Raw genomic sequence first — 20,959 nt, forward strand, 5'->3', positions numbered from 1 at the left:
GTGAAGCTGCAATGTTTAGCTTATGCTTTGTACAAAAGCCTCTGGAAATTTTGGATTTTAACTTCTCCGTAGTAAATACTTTTGAATGCCTGTGTTATTTGTAAATAATAATGATCACCTTCTTCTAGTAATGTTTTTGGACCTTTGTTAATCTAACACAGCTTTTTTTCAACCATAGTTGCCATCTGAACCACAAAACAGAAAATGATTCAAGTTAATGTTTTCTTAAACTACGATCATTCTAGATATATTAGAGCAGAGCTTATTTATTACGTACAATGGATTCTGTAAAGCAGCAGTCAGCAAACTATAGCCAAGGGCCAAGTCCTGCCTGCAGGAATACAAGCTAAAAAATATTTTTTATGATTTAAAGAGTCATTAAACAAGAAGAGGAATATGTGACAGAGACCACAAAATGTACCTGGCCCACAAAGGTTAAGACTATGTGGCCCTTTTTAGAATAGTTTGCTGATCGCTATCTTAGGGTATGGGACCACACTGAGAAATGCTGATCTAAATAAAAGAAGCATTTTGTAGTATATGCTCTGGGGTTAGGGATACAGTAAGGTAATAGGAAAGTTGATCTTTATGAAAATAGCTGACTTTATTGGTCTCATTACCATGATGCTAACTAGGTGGACATTTTTGTTTGTTTTCTGGACACAAATTTTAGTGGTTGAATTATATGGAAAGTTGTATTAGCAATGATAATATGATAAATTATGTGTGTGTATGCAGATTTTAATATTTTTCTTAGTTTCTAAAGCAAGAAAATAAAAGTGGGTGAATTTTAGTGGTTGAATTATATGGAAAGTTGTATTGGCAATGATAATATGATAAATTATGTGTGTGTATGCAGATTTTAATATTTTTCTTAGTTTCTAAAGCAAGAAAATAAAAGTGGGCGAATTTTATAGAGGAATACAGTGGAGGGCACTGATTGCTTTTATCACTATTTTAAATTAAAGGGTGATATCTATTAGAGAAGGAAAGTGAATAGAGTACTAAGTGTCAGACATAATCACATTTGTTTCCTCCTTGTACTGAATGAGTGTCTTTACCCTACAATTAACGTCTCAGGTACCTTGTCAGCAGTAAGGAGAATAGTACTTAATCAAAAATACATTGAAATTATTAGATCATAGCATATGAAATAATCAGGCTCTACCAAATGCCGATTAACTACTTGATTTAGTGGGGGATGTGCTATCAGCCGTAAAATATATATTGGTAAATCACAAAATTATCAAGGGAGAAAAAGACTAGCAGCCATTATTTGTAATTTGCTGCTGATTTCTTTTATCTCCGTATTCAGTTAATCATGAAGATCTATGAGTGTTTTTTTTTTTCCTGGAAAATGTCAGACATCATCTCTTTTATCATGGCATTCTGGCCTTTGTCCCTAAGTAGGCTTAGGGCTAGGGGCAGACATGATGGAGCTACCTGAAACACAGACTTGATTTTTCCATTCATCTGCCGAAAGCTTTCAGTGGCTCCCTTCTAGCCTGTCCAGAAATTCCTAGGAAAGATGAATCAAGCCAGCCTGCTGGGATGGTCAGGAAAGGCATCACTGGGTAGCTGAGCTGGCCTTTAGGCCTCCGTGGGAAGAAGGGAAAGAAAGGAAGGAAATGAAATTTGCCAAGGCAAGAAAGGACAAGGTTGTGTTTTTCACAATGTTTGGAGTCCTTTTGGGGTGGGCAGTGAGGATTTGTTTGGTGAGTGGTACTTTCTCTCTGGTTAGAGCTGTAAAATGATAGGGTACAAGACAACTCAAGTTGTAGATCATAGATCTTTTTGGATAACACGCTGTTCAAAGCATTTTAATTACTTTGAATTGCTCATCAAGCTTATTTTGGCTATGGCAATTCAAGAACTAATTAAAGAACTTTGTCATTTGTCTCCATCCTGAGGTTATATGTTTGTCATTGCCCATCCTCACCCCACCCCCAGCTAGAAATCACTTGTTACAAAATTTAAATAGCCAAATATTTTATAAGGGGGTCCTCCCAGTTCTAAAATAAAATGACCCTTTAACATTCCTAAAGAGACTATATAGCATATTTTTTGGAGGAAAAAAACTTAGAATTTGTACATGTATTAAAATTTTGTATTGCGTATTGATTACCCTTATTGGAGAATTGCACTTTTGTTGATTGTTAAATGAACAAAGACTATAAAATTTAACTAATAACATATTCTAGCCACATGGAATGCCTGGATGGCTCAGTGGTCAAGCATCTGCCTTAGGCTCAGGGTGTGATCTCGGGGTCCTGGAATCAATAGGACTCCTCATAGGGAGCTTCTCCTGCGTATATCTCTGCCCTCTCTCTCTCTCGCTCTCTTGCTCTCTCACTCTCTCTCTCTCATGAATAAATAAAATCTTTTTTAAAAATAAATTAAATTAATAAAATATCCTAGCCACAGTTGTGTAGAGACCATGTAAACTACCTTATGTTTATTTTTTAATATTTATTTATTTATTCATGAGAGACACCGAGGGAGGGGCAGAGACATAAGCAGGAGGAGAAGCAGGCTCCCTTTGGGGAGCCCCATGCAGGACGCCTGACACGGGACTTGATCCCAGGACCCCGGGATCACAACCTGAGCCAAAGGCAGATGTGCAACTGCTGAGCCACCCATTGCCCCCAGCCTTATGTTTATAATGGCATTTGTTAAAACTTAAAAGATCCAACTCTTATTAGTAGATATCTCATGTCAGTAGCATTTCCCTCCTTTATTTGAATACAGAATTTGTCAGATGTTGTGCTTTGGTAACATGAACAGATTTCATCAATGTTAGCACAAATTAATGTGGGTTCAAATTGGTGAATCTGTACCTTTTAGTGGTAGGGATTAGGATACTCATACATGCTATTGACAGTGGGCATAGAATAGGATGGAGATAGGTTTGAGAGTTTTCAGTTCAGGAAAGTTGGTAAACTTCAAGAGGAGGTTAATATGCAACAAAAAGCAGAAGAGGTCTCCAATCTGGAATTCTTTGGGGAAATGGAAATATGACAGTATTAAGGGCCCTTTTTTTTTTCTTTTTGGCAAATGAAGTGGTACTCCCTGTGCAGGGGGAAAGGAACAAAGATAATAAAATCATCAGTGAGGATGTTGAAGTCTAGCCCCTGTTTTGTTAGTGTAACAAATTTGTTCCTGTAAACGAATTTCTCACTTATGTTGGGTGCACCATGGTGCTAAGCGCAGAGCTAACTTTTATGTTCATTTGTAGCAGTTCTCCTTGCCTTAGGTATTCAGGTACAACTATTATCCACACCAATACCCCATTTTACTTGATTTCTGAGTGCATTCTTATTTAGGAATGCACTGCTTCAAATCTTTTTAAGTAGATAGGGCATAAAAAATAACAATAAGCGGTATTCTTTTAGCTGTGCACCCGTACATGTGCATAAACAGACACTCTGATTATATTTTTCACTTTGGGGAACTACAGAATGGGTGGTTGAAATGTTTGAGACCATTCTTTTAGAGTATTCTAGAATCTCCTCTCTAGTCTTTGTATTTGTCAAAATTAAAATTCTTTGCTGTTGACGCCATCATGCTATCAGTATCATTTTCTTGGGATCATAGAATATTAAAGCCAGCAGGACCTAAGAGATAATTTTCCTTAGTCCTGAAATTCCATTGGGTAACTCTTTACAAATACAATTTGATTAAATCCGTTCAAAGTATAGATTTGATTATAGAGAAAAACATTGGAGGGAAATTATACTGCAGCCACTTTCTCATTAAGAATGAAAAGGTAAGTCTATGTAAAACTCTACTTTTTCAATCAGTGTTAATTTTCTAAAAGAACTCATGGTGTTAATAATTTAGTGCTGTGCTTACAAGCCTCAAACCTATTGATTTTAATTGGAGTTCCCCATCTAGAAGGAAGATAGGCAGTGAGCAAATCAATTTTGTTTTAATCTGATGCATTTTAATAAGTGTGCTAAAGATTCACGGTAACGTTATCTGCAATAGCTCGATATTTGCCATAAGGTGTCTCTGCCTTAGGTTCTTTCCAAAGATGTTTATTTCTGAAAGTACTTGAGTGGCATCCTTTTATTTTACCTCCAGGATGGAAAGCATAAAATGAGGCTCTCAATGTCCATCACGTTAAAGTGCCCTGTGTATGGGTTTGATTAAATAATGGCTTGAATAAATTAGGATACCTGTTTGATTGTTTCTATATTAATAGAATCTTTGTCTTTCTTTCACTGTATGGCCTCATCTCCCTTTTCAAAATGAATATTTTATAGGTAGAGCTTGTTATCAATCCCAGGCCATATTTATGTAACCCGTCTCGTCAGTAATAACCCCTTTATTTTATCATTAATGCTTACCATTATACCCAATCCCTGATTGAATTTTGCATTTCTGTATGCATTTAGGCCAAGTAAGTTAAAAGAAATGTACAGCAAGATGATATACAGACTGCTGCTCTTTGAGACCTTCAGCCTTTGCATTAGAGTATGAAATTGTCCTAGACAATTTCTCCAGGATCCGCAGTAGTCATGTGGTTTTGGTTAGTAGTGATTGTGGATATGCTTCCAGAATCGTATTTGCATATGTTAGTGATATGCACCCTTGTGGGTATAGCTACTACCAAGTCTCCTTTGGGTATAGATCCACATTACCTTAAGAACTGCCATTCTGCAACCTAAAGAGCTCTCCAATAGAAAGAAAAAAACTCTCAAAGTTGTCACTTTGGAAAGTTTTTATTATGTTAATCACATGCGAGAATAGGGATTGACTTAGAATTTCATACCTATTTTAGCATCCTTCCATTTTTAATGTAAACTCCCTTGCACCAAAAGTCAGAAATCAAACTACAAATGAAAGGATAAGCCCGTGCCAAAGACCGCAGGTCAATTTGTCAACAACCTGCAAACGTCCAAGGGCTATGGACAATATATGAGGCACCGCACTGGGCACTGTGAGGGTACCTGGAGCTTACGGAGACAGAGCCCCATCCTTCATGACCTTACTCGCTAGAAAAAAAGAAAGATCATGGCAATGAAAGAGAATGCAAAGATAATAAAATGTGTGCTGCATTGGAGGCTCCAGCAAAGAGCTGTGGGAGGACAGGGGATGAAGCAATTGATTCTGTTAGGTGATCAGGTTACTCTGGGGAGTTGGGAAGGTGTTTTGTTTGCTTGTTTGTTTCTTTGTTTTTAAGACGTGGTATTACCAGAGATGGGAGAGAGTGAGAGTATTGTGGACAGGGGAAACAGCATGACTCAAAGGCTCAAAAATAAGAAAGTAAAATTGTGGGACACCTGGGTGGCTCAGTGTTTGAGCATCTGCCTTTGGCTCAGGTCATGATCCTGGGACTCTGGGAACAAGTCCCACATCAAGCTCCCTGCAGGAAGCCTGCTTCTCCCTCTGCCTATGTCTCTGCCTCTCTCTGTGTGTCTATCATGAATAAATAAATAAAATCTTTAAAAAAGAAAGTAAAATTGTTCCCCAGTGGGGCACTGCATTTAAGTTTGTAAGTTTAAGCTACTACTCACTGAAGTTTAAGCTACTACTCACTGAATATTTGAGATATAAGATATCCCTGAAGTTTTTCCTTTGAGCACTTAGTTTTGTTGGTTGATATTCTGTATGATAAGCAAATATAATTACATAACTTTCTGAATATGACTTTATGAATGAAGTTACAAAGAAAGGAGAGGAAGACCAACAGAACCTTAGGTCCTGTATGAGCTGAACTTCTGGCTCCCCTGGACTTACTTGGAGCAGTCACTCATATATAATGGGATGTGGTCAGCATGAGGGTTAAGAGGGCAGTCCGGAGAATAACTCACCCTGTTGCTCTTTATCCATCCTTGGCTTTTGAGCATGCTTCATTATAGTGTCAGAGAGTTGGGACTTGACTGCAGTCTACTAGACATTCAGAATTGCTTGCTGCAGCAATGGGATAGTATAAACTTTTCATTGGAGCCATTGTGTACCACTATAGAATTAGCCATGTGGCTGGTACCAATTCATCCTCTACCTTAATGATTGCTTCAAAACTAGAGTTGGCAACTGCCAGCGATACAAGGAGGGAAACAAAGTGCCTTGGCTCCTAATACCTCACAAATTCACAGTGTCAAAACAGGAAAGGATTTAGAGATTACTGAGCCCATCTCTTTCCCTCATTTTACAGATGGTGAAGCCAACATCTAATCGCTGAGTTCTTGTAATTTCCGGGATAAGCAAAATTAAGGCAATTTTGCCTGACCTCTCTGCCTTCTTTACCTCTGTAATACTTATAAGAAACCAGACCCCCTTTTTCCTTTAGAATAGCTGTAAGGTCAGAGAGAAATGAGCTAAATGATGCAATGGTATTTGCATCCAGCATTTATTGTGATGATAGCCTTAGACTTTTGGTTTATTGAGAGAAGAATGTGATTGTTTGCAGGATGTCTTCTTCCCCTTACCCATGGCTATAATTAAAGGTTTAAGGGAACTTCAAATCCCAGAAAGTTAGTCAAAAAGACAAAATTAGTTATTTCCATTCATTTAAGAATCCTTAGATCCAAAGATGATTTACCTGGCTAAACAAAATAATCTGACGTTTCTACTTTCAATTAAAATGACAGGAATTTCAAGATCTATCTAGGAAATAGAGCTAATAAAAGCACCGCCAGCTAGGATTCTGTTTCTTAAGGATTTCTAAGAGGGAGGAGGTTATGGTTAAATTTCTTCTCATACTTTCTGGATTTTGTTTTTCCTTAGAAAAATATGGTACGTGGAAAAGTGACAATAGAATCAAAGGGATGTTTCATTCTTCTTTACCAGATTGTAAATTGAACTGTCTTACAAACGTGTAAAGAACTGCATTCTTCACATCTCAGAATGTGTCCTGCTTTACTCCATTGTTCTTTCCCGCTGTTCTGAGCTTGGGTACAGAGAAGTAAGCTCTTTAGGAGGGCAAAGGAAGCTCTTCTCTTATCCTCTCTTGAGTAGGAGGAATTCAGATGAAGGAATATTTTCAATTAGTCTTTTGTTCTTAAAGGTGAAGTAGACTCAAAATTATTAATCAGGAGAAACTCCTCAAATTGCTATGTTATTCATGCCGCTCTGTCAAACCCTTTTGTGATAAATTCAATGAAGTTATCCTTGGCTACAATATTTTCTAAGTATTTTTGCTAATGAGGTACATTTAAAAATAGGAATAATAAACAAAAGGAAAGGTAATTTTATTTCTGCCTTATGAACACATTTTTCTTGTTGCCGTGCACAAAATTGCTGGAAGTTTAAATTGTTACTTAAGAGTTCCAAATCATACTGTATGAGACCTTTGACTTTATGCTTTGCCAGTAAGACCAGGGCTGCCTCATCCATCTCAAAACTGCCTTTTAAGTGGTAAGTAAAGACAGGGACTCCACTGTGAGATGATAAAATGCCCTGTGATGACCAGAAGGAAGACCTGGGTGGTTGTAACCACGTTTTTTACTACAGTTCATTTATTTTACTGCGTATACATAAAACCGGGCAATTGGACATCTGTATGTTGCAAAAGCAAATTATAATAACCTTTGGGAGAGATACAGAAATGTGAATGTGGCATAAAAACAGGCAAACTTGGAACATTTTCTTTATTCACTGAGATAAATATTTTGAGCTCTCAAACATGGAAATACAAACTCAGATGACTGACCACCTGAATGAAATTGACCTCAAGCCCAACTACCCATGTTTAATTTGAAACATATACAGACATACCATTTTTTACCTTAGTTCTTATTCTGTCATATACAAAATATAGTGAAGCTAAATGTTTTACTTCAGAAATCTAAATCACACAGGTCTCTTAAGAATTTCATAAACTTTTATCAGATTCTTGTAATATCTTTTTTTGCAACGGGTTTGTCGCCAGAACACAGGTGTCGTGAAAACCACCGCTAAACCTAAACCAAAATGGGAAAGGAAAAGACATCAACATCGTCATCATTGGACACGTAGATTTGGGCAAGTCTACCACTACTGGCCATCTGATCTACAAATGTGGTGGGATCAACAAAAGAACTATCGAAAAATTTGAGAAGGAGGCTGCTGAGATAGGAAAAGGCTCCTTCAAGCATGCCTGGGTCTTGGATAAACTGAAAGCTGAACGTGAACGTGGTATCACCATTGATATCTCCCTGTGGAAATTCGAGACCAACGAGTATTATGTGACCATCATTGATGCCCCAGGACACAGACTTTATCAAAAACATGATTACAGGCACATCTCAGGCTGACTGTGCTGTCCTGATTGTTGCTGCTGGTGTTGGTAAATTTGAAGCAGGTATCTCCAAGAATGGGCAGACCTGTGAGCATGCCCTTCTGGCTTACACACTGGGTGTAAAACAACTAATTGTTGGTGTTAACAAAATGGGTTCCACTGAACCACCCTACAGCCAGAAGAGATACGAGGAAATCGTTAAGGAAGTCAGCACCTACATTAAGAAAATTGGCTACAACCCTGACACAGTAGCATTTGTGCCAATTTCTGGTTGGAATGGTGACAACATGCTGGAACCAAGTGCTAACATGCCTTGGTTCAAGGGATGGAAAGTCACCCGTAAAGATGGGAATGCCAGTGGAACCATACTGCTTGAAGCTCTGGATTGCATTCTGCCAACAACTCGTCCAACTGATAAGCCCTTGCATCTGCCTCTCCACGACGTCTACAAAATTGGTGGTATTGGTACTGTCCCAGTGGGTTGAGTGGAGACTAGTGTTCTTAAGCCTGGCATGGTGGTCACCTTTGCTCCAGTCAGTGTTACAACTGAAGTCAAGTGTGTTGAAATGCACCATGAAGCTTTGAGTGAGGCTCTTCCTGGGGACAATGTGGGCTTCAATGTCAAGAACGTATCTGTCAAAGATGTTCGTCATGGCAACGTGGCTGGTGACAGCAAAAATGACTCACCAATGGAAGCAGCTGGCTTCACGGCTCAGGTGATTATCTTGAACCATCCAGGCCAAATCAGTGCTGGATATGCACCTGTGCTGGATTGTCACACAGCTCACATTGCTTGCAAGTTTGCTGAGCTGAAGGAGAAGATAGATCGTTGTTCTGGAAAAAAGCTGGAAGATGGTCCCAAGTTCTTGAAATCTGGGGATGCTGCCATTGTTGACATGGTTCCTGGCAAACCTATGTGTGTTGAGAGCTTCTCTGACTATCCTCCTCCAGGCTGTTTTGCTGTTCGTGACTGTTGCTGTGGGTGTCATCAAAGCAGTGGACAAGAAGGCAGCTGGAGCTGGCAAATTCACCAAGTCTGCCCAGAAAGCTAAATGAATATTATCCCCAATACCTGCCACCCCAGTCTTAATCAGTGGTGGAAGAATGGTCTCAGAACTGTTTGTGTCAATTGGCCATTTAAGTTTAATTGTAAAAGACTGGTTAATGATAACAATGCATCGTAAAACCTTCAGAAGGAAAGGAGAATGTTTTGTGGACCATTTGGGTTGTGTGTGTGTGTGTGTGTGTGTGTGTGTGTGTGCGTGCGCGCGTGTGTGGCAGTTTTAAGTTATTAGTTTTTTAAATAAGTGCTTTTTAATGGAAACAACTTGACCGAAACTCTGTCACAGAATTTTGAGACCCATTAAAACAAAAGTTGAATGAGAAAAAAAAAAGATTCTTGTAATATGAACCTGAGGTTGTACAAAGTGGAAAAATGCTCTGCTAACATCACATTCTTCAAAAGTTTAGAAAAAAAATATGAGTTTGTTTTATTCTTCGCATTATTAAAGTAATCTGAGTATTTACATGGTCATTTGAACAACTCTAGGCTCATATAAAATTTAGCACAAAAATATTATTTTTATTCATGGACCACGTCATCAACTTGAGGGCCTTTTTAAATGAACAGAACTGAAAGCCTCAGTGTTAAGAGTTATGGAAGTGTTAAGGGTTACGATAAATCACTGATAAAGTTGGAATTGGAGCTGTTGGTTTCCAGAGGTTGGATCCTAGGGGAATCATGGTAAAGAATACCATCACTACCTTGCCTCCCACACTCCAGAGGCTGGCCCATTCCAGTGTAGTTATTGACATGGAAAAAATGGGCCAAATATACTAACCTGGCCAGAAAGTCAAGAGTACATACAGGTCGCCTCTCTGTGGAATTGTAATATAAAATATTTGGTAATCCTGCTTATCTGCAGGGATCACCAATTGTGTAATGATTCCAAAATTGTAAGAAATCATATCATTTGGAGAAGAGGAAAATTTATTTTAAGTTTTTCAAAATTCTTTCAAATTTAAAAGTTTTCAGATTCTTTAAATGTAGGGATATTACTAGGTAGACATTGAACAGTTATGTGCTCTGTTCATGATGGAAAATAATTTTGGTTTTATAGCAAAATAGTATAATTTAAGTTACAAATTGATCCAAGCTATAGTGAAAGAACCTTACATTTAAGAGTCAGGGGAGCTGGGTTCAAGTTTGAGCTTTGCTACTAGTTAACTACCTTATATCCTTGAACAGTTTAGAACCTCTACAAGCCAGGAGGTTTTTTCCCCCTATAAAAATAGATCTTGGATCAGATGTTTGCTAACTTACTGTCTATCTCAAAGATCCTATAATTCTTTTAATTTCAGGATTTCTATTTCCCTTCTTAACCTTTCCCTAACTCTGACATCATTCTGACATAAACGGTTTTAAATTTCATAGCTTCCATTTGGTGGTATTAGCCTGGGACACAGTGAGCATACAAGAAATGTTTGTTGCCCAACAACAAACATTTGGAGAGAATGGTATAGAGAAGGAGTTGGTCTAAATGACCTACACATTTCCTTCCAGCTATAAACGCCTCTGACTGTTACAGTTCTATCCAGGGAGAAATCAGTTGTGCTTGGATCATATATAGCACTTTAAAAAGATAGTGTCCTGTGGTCTTGAACATAAGCAGTACTAAGAGGTATATGGCTGTTGATTTTAAATTTTTATATTTTTTTCTGGCAATATCTTGATTAGGAAGCACTCAACAAACTTTTGAGGCAATGTTGACAGGGGCAATTGACAAATCATAATATAGGCAGTCATAATAGAAGTAATGGCATTTGAAGGCTCTTGGAACCCCTAGAAAGTGATATCTACGCATTCTACTTGTTAGATGACCGGTAATACGGACATGGAAGTAATCCAGAAAAGTGTTTCCTCTCTAGCTTGGGAGAACTAATCTGGGCAATTTCAATAGGTAACTAAGAAAATCTATCTCTAGTCTTCAGTATATTGTTAGGCTATAGTTTTTAATTACTCTCTATGACTGTCTGGACATCCTGAGTTCACTGCAGGTCACTCCCAGTGTTACCACTTGAGACTTTGAAGAGAGTAAGAGGTCTTCCCTTCTAAGCCTCACATTGTTAGCACATTCTTTGCTCATCATTTCCTGTTATAGCCCTCTTCATCAGTGAGTCACTGGCAGGCCTGTACACAGATCAGTCTTCGTTAAGTGCAAAAAGTATTGTGTAGCCAAGAGCATTCATGGTACGGATTTTATTTAGGTAGGGAGGCAAGTGCAAAACATATTTTGAGGTCATCTTTGCTCAGCTGGGTTCTTGGTTCTTGAAAGTTCTCTCACTTGATCTCAACCCTTCCTGGTCAAATTCTCTGAGAAATCTACCTTTTCTTGCCTAAATCTATTATGTTTTTACACTCCGCTCCATACTAGAGGTTTTACTTTTGCCTCAGAGTCAAGGAACTATTAGATTTTGTACCTTTGGTTCTTTACCACCTTTGGCTTTCCGGGCCTCCATTCTGTTAAAACCTCAAAGCTAAAAAAAAAAAAAAAAAAAACCTCAACGCTAATTCTAATTTTGTCTACAGTTTTCTTGTTTCTCCTGATTCAGTTATTCCTACTACCCCTGATGGGACTATCCCAAAATATAACACCTTGGCATGTTGAATATTTTAAGCTAAAGGAGTTTAAGGAAATAGCAGAAGCAGGAAGGTCACTCTAACTGACTCTCCCTCTTCCCTTCCTCCCTGTCCTTGTCCCCTGAAGCAGGTTATAAGACCCTCATGTGAGAGGTGTTCTCATAGTACATAGTACTCACAGAGAGAGAAAGGAGCATCTCTGTCATCTCTGTCTCCAAAGACAAAAGGGTGCCAAGAAGAATCTGAACAAACAGACCTTGCTATGTTTCCCCCAGTTTACTACATTTAGCTCATACTCTTTGCCCTTGTTTACAGTTTTTTGCCCTTTGTCAAACCCAGCATGAAAACACACCAGTTTAGGGGTCTCTGGACAGCTCTGCCAGTTGAGCAACTGACTCTTGGTTTTGGCTCAGGTCATGGTATCTCTCTCTCTCTCTCTCTCTCTCAAATAAATAAATAAATAAATAAATAAATAAATAAATAAAGTATTTTTTAAAACCTCACCAGTTTAACCATTTCTGAGTCTTCATTTCCTTATGGAGGCTCCGGTATCATGTAAAATTTATGTGATTTTTTTCTGTTAACTCATCTTTGTGAGTTTTATTTCAGAACCAGCCAGGGGCCTTAAGAGGGTCAAGGAAACCTTTTTCCTTCCCTCCACCCCCATCCACAATTTGTACCCATTATCTACTAACTAAACTTTTATTCTTTGCCAATGTTGACTGTTATCTCAAACCTGTCATCAATCAGATCTGAACCTATTATTACATTGACCACTATTGTGTTTTTTAAAATGTTCAAAGATACACACACAAAGAGTATGGGAGATTGCACTCTGGGCTATCCTGCCTCAGTTTTGTGTGCTTCCTGGGGTCTGACCCTTTGGGTGGTGAAGGAATAAACTGAATTACAAAAAAAAAAAAAAAAAAGAATACGGGATACATTGTGTGTGTTTTGGTAAATATTACTTTTCTAGTCTTATTTGAGGGTAGGCCCTAATTTTAGAAATTTGTCCTTAGAAGTATTTCAGACTAAATTTTTAAAATACAGCTATGTATATACAAATACCGAAGTCCCTTTGGTTTAATTTTAATATCCAAATTGTCCACTTTGAGTGTGCACAGTTAGAAGTGAGCCATGGGCTTACCTGGGGAAAATAGGGGTGATGAGTTTCCTATAATCAAGGATACAAATTTCAGATGTCTTCTCGGTGGTTCCCAATGCTGATGTCAAGTCTGGTGCCAAAATGACTATATAGGAAGTAGTTTGGAGCACTTTAAAACAAAAACTTCTTGCTGGGCACTAATTTCAAAGATCCCAAATCAGTACTTTGGGGATGATGCCTAGATATCTGCATTTTAAAAGTTGTCCTGGTGATTCTAATGTGTAGCCAGGACTGGAGAGTCCCTAGAGAACCCTTAAGAATCCTTCCAACCCTCTGATTCTGTGATTTCAGTATGAAAGAAGGCTTCTTCCATCTGCCACTGACTTTCCACAGTCAGATGTCCCTTTTGGGCATCCTAAGAGTATTTTCACACCGAAAACTTGTTACTGCTCTTACTGTTTAAATAGTAATGATAACTTCTGTCTAAGATTCAGATTTGTGACAATGTGCTTAGAGCTGGAGAGTTCAAATCCAAGCACAGCCCAACAAGTACAGGAGGTCAAGGAGTAATGTGAATGTCCTGAGGTAGACCTGTGAGGTTCCCATGTGCACAGACCTGTTTTTGTGAGGCATGTATAAATCATCTACCGTTAGTTGTAAATCCATGTGAAGTTAACATAACCATTGCTCCCATTGGCTTCTGCTATAGAACTTAGAGCTCCATCCTGCGCCATGGCTTTGAGAAGTCAGTGCAAATACAGATCTAGTAGTAAACTGAGATCTTGCAGTAGAGATAGGAAGATCAGGAGATTTTAATATTCTTTGGAAATTCTTAATATTCTCTAATATTTTAATACTCTTAAAATTTGATTTGGATGAAGAGGTTACTGACTGAACTTGATTTTCTTAGAGACTCTGAAGAAGAGTGATGTGAACAAGTAAGCAAATCAGTTTCTTCATACAGGTTGTTTTCTTTCTTTTTTTATAAAAAGATTTTATTTATTTATTCATGAGACATGGGGTTGGGGGGGGGCAGAGACACAGGCAGAGGGAGAAGCAGGCTCCAAGCAGGGAACCAGACGTGGGATTCGATCCCAGGTCTCCAGGATCAAGCCCTGGGCTGAAAGCAGCGCTAAACCACCAAGCTACCCAGGCTGCCCCAAATAGGTTGTTTTCTATTTATGAAATTGCTTGAGATGTTTACCACGTATTTGCTTGATTTTGCCCTTGCACAAAAAAAAACAAAAAAACAAAAAACAAAACAAACAAACAAAAAAAAAAAAACAGGAAGAAAACCTGTCCTGATTAAGATTTGGCATACTTTGGTTTAAGAAGTTTGTGAGACGGTGAAGGGAAAGATAGAACTTCGGGATTATCTATCCAATATTCAGGACTTGGTAAACAGGGCAGGGATCTCTATCCTTCAGAAGTCAAAGAGGTGAGGTTCTACTCCTAAGAAGCTGTTTTCATGATTCCCCTCACTCTAGACATTGAGGTTTTGCATGACAAGTTTCCATCCCAAAATAAAGGAGTGGAAAAGTACAAACATTGTGTAAGCATTCACTTTTCCTTTCTCCAAATTGGTAGTCCTTGATTTAAAATCGGAAACTACAATGAGTTAGGATTCACTTCAGAGCTAGTTTAAGATGCAAAATGTGATTCGATGTTTAAATCTTTGTTTACATACTTTCAGGAACCCATTTTATTACAGAACAGCTGTGTTCTCCCGGGGTTGATTGTTTCAGCGAAATCCTTTTAAAACATGAATTAAGGAGATTAGGGTTTAATCTTTGTTGCTTACAACAACGAAAAATCTTGTTACAAAGTTAACAAATACACTTCCTAGTCCAGAATGTGTTATCAGAGAGTGCGTACTATGTATTTTTTAATCCGATGGTATACTCACAACTTTCAGATTTGTTTTGTGGTTTTATCAGAAAAATGGAAAGATGTTTCTTTTATTTTTCCAAATCCACTGAATTTGGCACCGTATAGAACTTTGGTGAGTAGTCTTGCCACATTGCTAGAAAGACAAGAACCACCACCAAAAAAAACCCAAACCAAACAAAAACAAAACAGAAGAACCATCACCAAAAGTAGGAAGAGGTAACTGGTGGGTTAGGTACCATGTGATATTAATTGTAACAAGGTACAATTTCCTGCTAAGGGAACACCAAGGAAATTAATCATGATGGTACTCAAATTTTAGGGAAGGTGTATAATAAAATGTAAGCATTAAAGACACATTTGCAGCCTACTAGAAATCTAAATTATTTTTAAAAGCCCCTGTGGGCAGCTCAAGCTGTTTGTTCAATGTAGATACTGGAGATGGTTGGGGATAACAAGTAGCTTGCAGTATCAAAGAGACTACTACATGGGAAGTGCATCTTCTAGAATTGGGAAAAAATCAAGGAGAATGGGGAAGCTTATAAAGTAAGAAGGTCATGTACAAACTGAATTTGGGCAGGTTGAAAAAAAGGTGAAATTTTTCAAAATCAGTCGTAAGCTTTTAGTTACTCAAAGACAGGCAGTTTAATGGAATTGTTAGTGGATCTATTTGATGCTGTTGATGCAAACAACTTGATGAGAAACAAAAATAAACTTTAATGATCTCTTTGTCTAATAAAAGAAGATGTAAGGGAACAGGCTAACTCTCTAATTGTCTCCTGAAATTGTTGATAAGGTAAAATTGTAGTAAATGAACAGATAATGCAGGTCCAGTTGACATTAAATATATACAGCTCACCAGAACTAGATAGCATCCTTCTATATTTTGAAGCATTTAAGTACAAATTAATAATGTGCCTTTTGGGGGAGGTTTAGAAATCTTGTGTTTCTACTTGATTAGTGGTACTATTCAGCAATATGAATTTTAAGTAAGGATATAAATATTATCTCGTGGGAGAAAGTTTGAATTCAGAATTGTAGAAGATAAAGGATAGTTCTGAATCAGGAAAGGACAGTGAATTTATGAATATCCGAAGGATTTGCTAACTTAAAAATCTATGCTTCATCCTAGATTTTATTGTAGCAAAATACTGACTTACTCTAGATTCCTACTGGGAGATGAGTTGTAGAGGCTCAGCATATTACCATTCCCAAATGAGCACTAGCAATTATGATCAAGGCAGAGGATCTTATTTCAGCCATTGATGAGAACATTACGTACAGATAGGATCCCAAGTAAAGAGAAAAATAGACTTATAGATTCTTGAGTCTTCTTCATTCCGTATTGTTTACATGGTGGTTTAGTAGTATAGGTGGGGTATTGGAATATCAGAGCTGGAAAGAGAAGGAGTGTGAAAAGGTAATGTTCTGCTGGCAGAATTGTAGAATTTTAAACAATTCACCTACTTATAGCTTAGGTTAGGTGTTCTCTCACCATGGCTACCCTTGTGTTAATATGCAAACTCTGTCTAGTCAGCTGCTTTATTTGAAAAAGTGCCCACCCCCTTTTTTTTGAAGTATAATTCACATACAATGTTATATTAGTTTCAGGCTTACAATATAATGATTCATACATTACTTAGTGCTCACCAGGATAAGTATAGTCACCATCTGTCACCAAACAACGTTACTGTGATATTGTTGACTATATTCCCTATGCTGTACTTTTTCATCTCTAGGACTTATTTATTTTATAACTGAAGTTGTACTCTTAATCCCCTTTATCTATTTTGCCTGGCCACCCCCCAACCCCTTATTCTCTGGCAACCATCAGTTTGTTCTCTGTATGTGGTCTGTTTTTTGTTTTGTTTTGTTTTGTTTAGATTCCACATAGAAATGAAATCACATGGTATTTGTCTTTGGCTTATATCACTTAGCATAATACCCTCTAGTTTCATCCATGTCATCACAAATGGCGAGATCTTGCTCTTTTTTATGGCTGAGTAATACTGTATCATATATGTACCACATCTTCTTTATCCATTCATCTATGGATGAACACTTGGGCTGCTTCCATATTTTGGCTATCATAGGTAAGGCTGCAATAAACATAGGGGTATACATATCTTTTAGAATTAATGTTTTCAGTTTCTTTGCGTGGATACCTAGTAGTGGAGTTACTGGATCATATATGTCTATTTTTAATTTTTTGAGGAACCTCCATACTGTTTTCCACAGTGGCTATACCTATTTACATTCCCACTAATAGTGCACAAGGGTTCCTTTTTCTCCACATCCTCACCAACACTTGTTATTTTTCTGGTCAGTCATTCTGACAGGTGTAAGGTAAATAGCTCATTATGACTTTGATTTGCAATTCCCTGATTAGTGATGTTGAACATCTTTTCATGTATCTGTTAGCCATCTGAATGCCTTTAGAAAAATGTCTATTCTGGGGTTGCCTGGGCGGCTCAGTCAGTTTAAATATCAGACTCTTGATTTCAGCTCAAGTCAACATCTCAGGGTCCTGGGATTGAGGCCCACCTCAGGCTCCATGCTCAGCCAGGAGTCTGCTTGAGATTCTCTACCTCTCCCTCTGTCCTTCCTACCTGCTTGCGTGTGTGCATGCACACTCTCCCTCTCTAATAAATAAATTAAATCTTAAAAAAAATAAAAATGTCTATTCAGGTCTTTTCCCCATTTTTAAATCAGAGTATTTTATTTGTTTTTTTTTTTTTGGTATTGAATTGTGCAAGTTATATATATAATTTAGGTATTAACCCTTTATCAGGCATATTATTTGCAAATATCTTCTGCTATTCAAATAGGTTGCCTTTTCGTTTTGTTGGCGGTTTATTTCGCTGTGCAAAAGCTTTCTATGTTGATGTAGTTCCAAAAGTTTATTTTTGTTTTTGTTGCCTTTGCCTAAGGAAATATATCTAGAAAAATATGTTGCTAAGGCCAATGTCAAAGTAGAAGTACCTGACCCTTTGGCAGGCATCAGAGATAACATTTGCTGTACGGGATTGTTTGTGGTAACAGGATCAGCTAAGCCCAGTTAGTGTGGGTGATCCAGGAGAATATGGACTAGCTGGCTGTTTGGGATTATAATTGCTCTAACAAAGCACATGTGGAGGAGAGTCAAGGGAGTTTGTATGCTTTTTAAAATGTGTTATTGCCTTCGTGATTTATTTTCCTTTCATTTAAAAAAAATTTGATGCAAAACATTTGTGTTCTTTTCTTTCTTTCTCTCTTCCCTCCCCCCCCCCCTTAGAATAACATAGCAGATCCAGAAGAACTGTTCACAAAATTAGAACGCATTGGGAAAGGCTCCTTTGGAGAAGTTTTCAAAGGAATTGATAACCGTACCCAGCAAGTGGTTGCTATTAAAATCATAGACCTTGAGGAAGCCGAAGATGAAATTGAAGACATTCAGCAAGAAATAACTGTTTTGAGTCAGTGTGACAGCTCATATGTAACAAAATACTACGGATCATATTTAAAGGTAATGTGTGTGCTGTATTATTTAAGTCATAAGGGATTTTCATTATAAGTTTTTCTCTTTTTTTTAATTCTACTTTTTGAAAGGCGATGTCTTAAATTAAGATTTGGCAGTCTTTGGCCTCCAGGCAGAATCCAGCTCCATTTATAGTGCCAAATAGACTGTTTTTAGATTTAGCAGCTGTATCCTGAATGCATCCCAGCACTCAGCTGCACCGTTATTCCACACCTGAACATTGGGTTGACAGAGGAGCAGAAATGCAGCTGGTCCTTGAGACACATCCTTTGTCAGGAAAGAGCTTTCCCCCTGGGCTTTCACACATTATTCTCAATGGTCCAGTCTGTCTCAACCTCAGAATTGATGGAATGTGTAAGTGTGTCATTTATTCCATGGAGTTACAGTGGTTATTTACACATCTTTTTCTCCCTCCATATTATGAGCTCCTTGATGGCAGGGAGTTCAGCTCATCCAGTCTTGGTTTTTCCATCACTTAGCATAGGACATGGCGCATCTTCAGCACATGATAAATATCTGTTGAAGTGGAGGCAGATGGAATACTGTCTATCCTTCCCCTTTCCCCCACAGAAGTTGGAATTTTAGTTTCCAGGATCATGGGATTAGCAGACACCTGAGGTTGCAGCAGATGGAGGTATGACTGCATAATACAACCCTCTGGTTAGTAAAACCCAGGAGTCCTTGGGTTCCAGAGTCAGAAGTCAGGATCTGTGTCTATTGAAATGTGAAAAACAAAAAGAAAAATATGTTAAAATTAAATTTTTTTATCCCTATGTCGAAAATTTTCAGAGAAGGGCCATGTTCGATCTTCACTTTTCAGAGTTTACAAATGGGAGGAAGAGTTTTTTTGTTTGTTTGGTCAGTTGGTTTTTTTGTTCATCTCTCTCTGGGCCAAAAAGGGTATGTTTATAACTCATCAAGTTATTGGCCTGCATAAGAATTAATGCTATCTTTTTGTATTCTGCTGACCAAAGGATAATTAATACATAATTAAGGAAACCCTAGGATAATAACCTAACTATATTAGTTATTACTGATTTAGAAATCATAAATTTTGCTGCCTTTTTACAAAGCCCATTTATTCTGTTATTACACAAATTAGAAATGTGGTGTAAATGCATAGCAGAATAAATCCTTATGCAGCCTGTCACTATGTATCATACACTGTATTAGGTGCTGGAGATATAAAAATGAATAGCCTAGGACACCTGAGTGGCTCAGTAGGTTGAGCCTCTGGCTCTTGGTTTTGACTCAAGTCATGATCTCATAGGTCGTGGGATTGAGCCCCGTATCAGGCTCCACACTCAGCACAGTCTGCTTCGTGATTCTCTCCCTCTGCCCCATCCCTCCCTCCCCCATAAGTAAATAAATATTTTAAAAAATGAAGAACTCACCCTGCCATGAGGGAGCTCACAGTCCCACATAGCACTAAAAGGGTGCAGATTTTGTGATTAAAAATATATACAAGGTCCAGATGGGTACACAAACAAGCAAGTAGTCACTTCTAGCATTTTGTGGGGAAGGCAGTAGTGTGAAGGATAGGCTTCCAAGAGAAAATGTTAATTCCTAGCCAATTTACTTCTCAGTGTTAGCCATTAGTCTCTTTTATTGTACACACAATTGTTTAATCCTTTGTGGCATATTTTGCTTCTGAATTCTCCTACAAAACTTATTTAGCAGGTCAGACTACTTTAGGAATCCTGAGTGATCACTCAGTAGCGATACATTTAGGTCTCCCTCCTGATTGCCATAGCAGGCTTGGTTTGAGGCAGCCTCAGGAACTTGTTGTCGTTATTGTTGTGTGTGCTGTTTACTCATTCTGTTTACTCTTTCTGGATTGAATCCTGGTAATTCCAGACCTTCTCTATTGCAAACCTCAACCTTTGGTATTCTTAGGCATCTGTAACAGGTAAGCTTTTTTTTTGGTAATCAACTTAAAATATTCAGTGAGTCCTATTTCAAATGGCCTATTCTAATTACCTTGAAAATGGGTACCAATGTGGTGTTGACTATCTCATTGGTTCTTTATAGCCTCCATTGACTCAGATTCAGGACTCTCATGGAAAATGGATTATAGCTGTTTGTATTATTTATTCTTAAGAGTTTATGTTTTTAAAAATTCCCCTCATACTGTACATGTACCACTCACCCGATAAATACTTAATATCTAAATAAATAAAAGATTGTCCTGTTCAAGCCTTGATTATAGAATGTCCTCAGACTAATCTGTGAACCAGGGCCATTATCTATGATGTCTTTTTAAAGGATCAAACAGAATTATTTTTATCCTCTTTAACCGTCATTAATTAAAGTCCATGATATGAAAGACTACTTTGAAGAACATGTCACTTCTTGATAAAATTGTAGAAATTCACAGCTGGCTGATACTGATTATTTGTATCCGGAATCTGTTTACATTGAAGTAAATAAATGTGTGTGTATTATCTCTAGATACGTGTGCATATATACACACAGGAGTAGCTTATGATTTTATAACCTTTTAATATCATTTATTTAAATTACCAACTTAAACTGACCAACTTGTTTATTTTCCATTTATATTAAAACAGAGTGGGACTCTGTGAG

At 37.8% G+C, this 20,959-nt stretch overlaps 1 protein-coding gene across 1 annotated transcript in view; it reads left to right on the plus strand.

Moving 5' to 3' along the window:
* The window catches only part of STK26 (serine/threonine kinase 26), a 57,224-nt gene that overhangs the window by 15,992 nt on the left and 20,273 nt on the right, over nucleotides 1-20,959 (plus strand). The window contains exon 3 of the mRNA XM_025983180.2: nucleotides 18,131-18,361. Coding sequence (XP_025838965.1) covers nucleotides 18,131-18,361 — 231 coding nt within the window. The remainder of the gene's footprint in view (nucleotides 1-18,130; nucleotides 18,362-20,959) is intronic.

The sequence above is a fragment of the Vulpes vulpes genome, chromosome X (assembly GCF_048418805.1).
Source record: "Vulpes vulpes isolate BD-2025 chromosome X, VulVul3, whole genome shotgun sequence".
In the NCBI taxonomy this organism is placed as follows: domain Eukaryota; kingdom Metazoa; phylum Chordata; class Mammalia; order Carnivora; family Canidae; genus Vulpes; species Vulpes vulpes.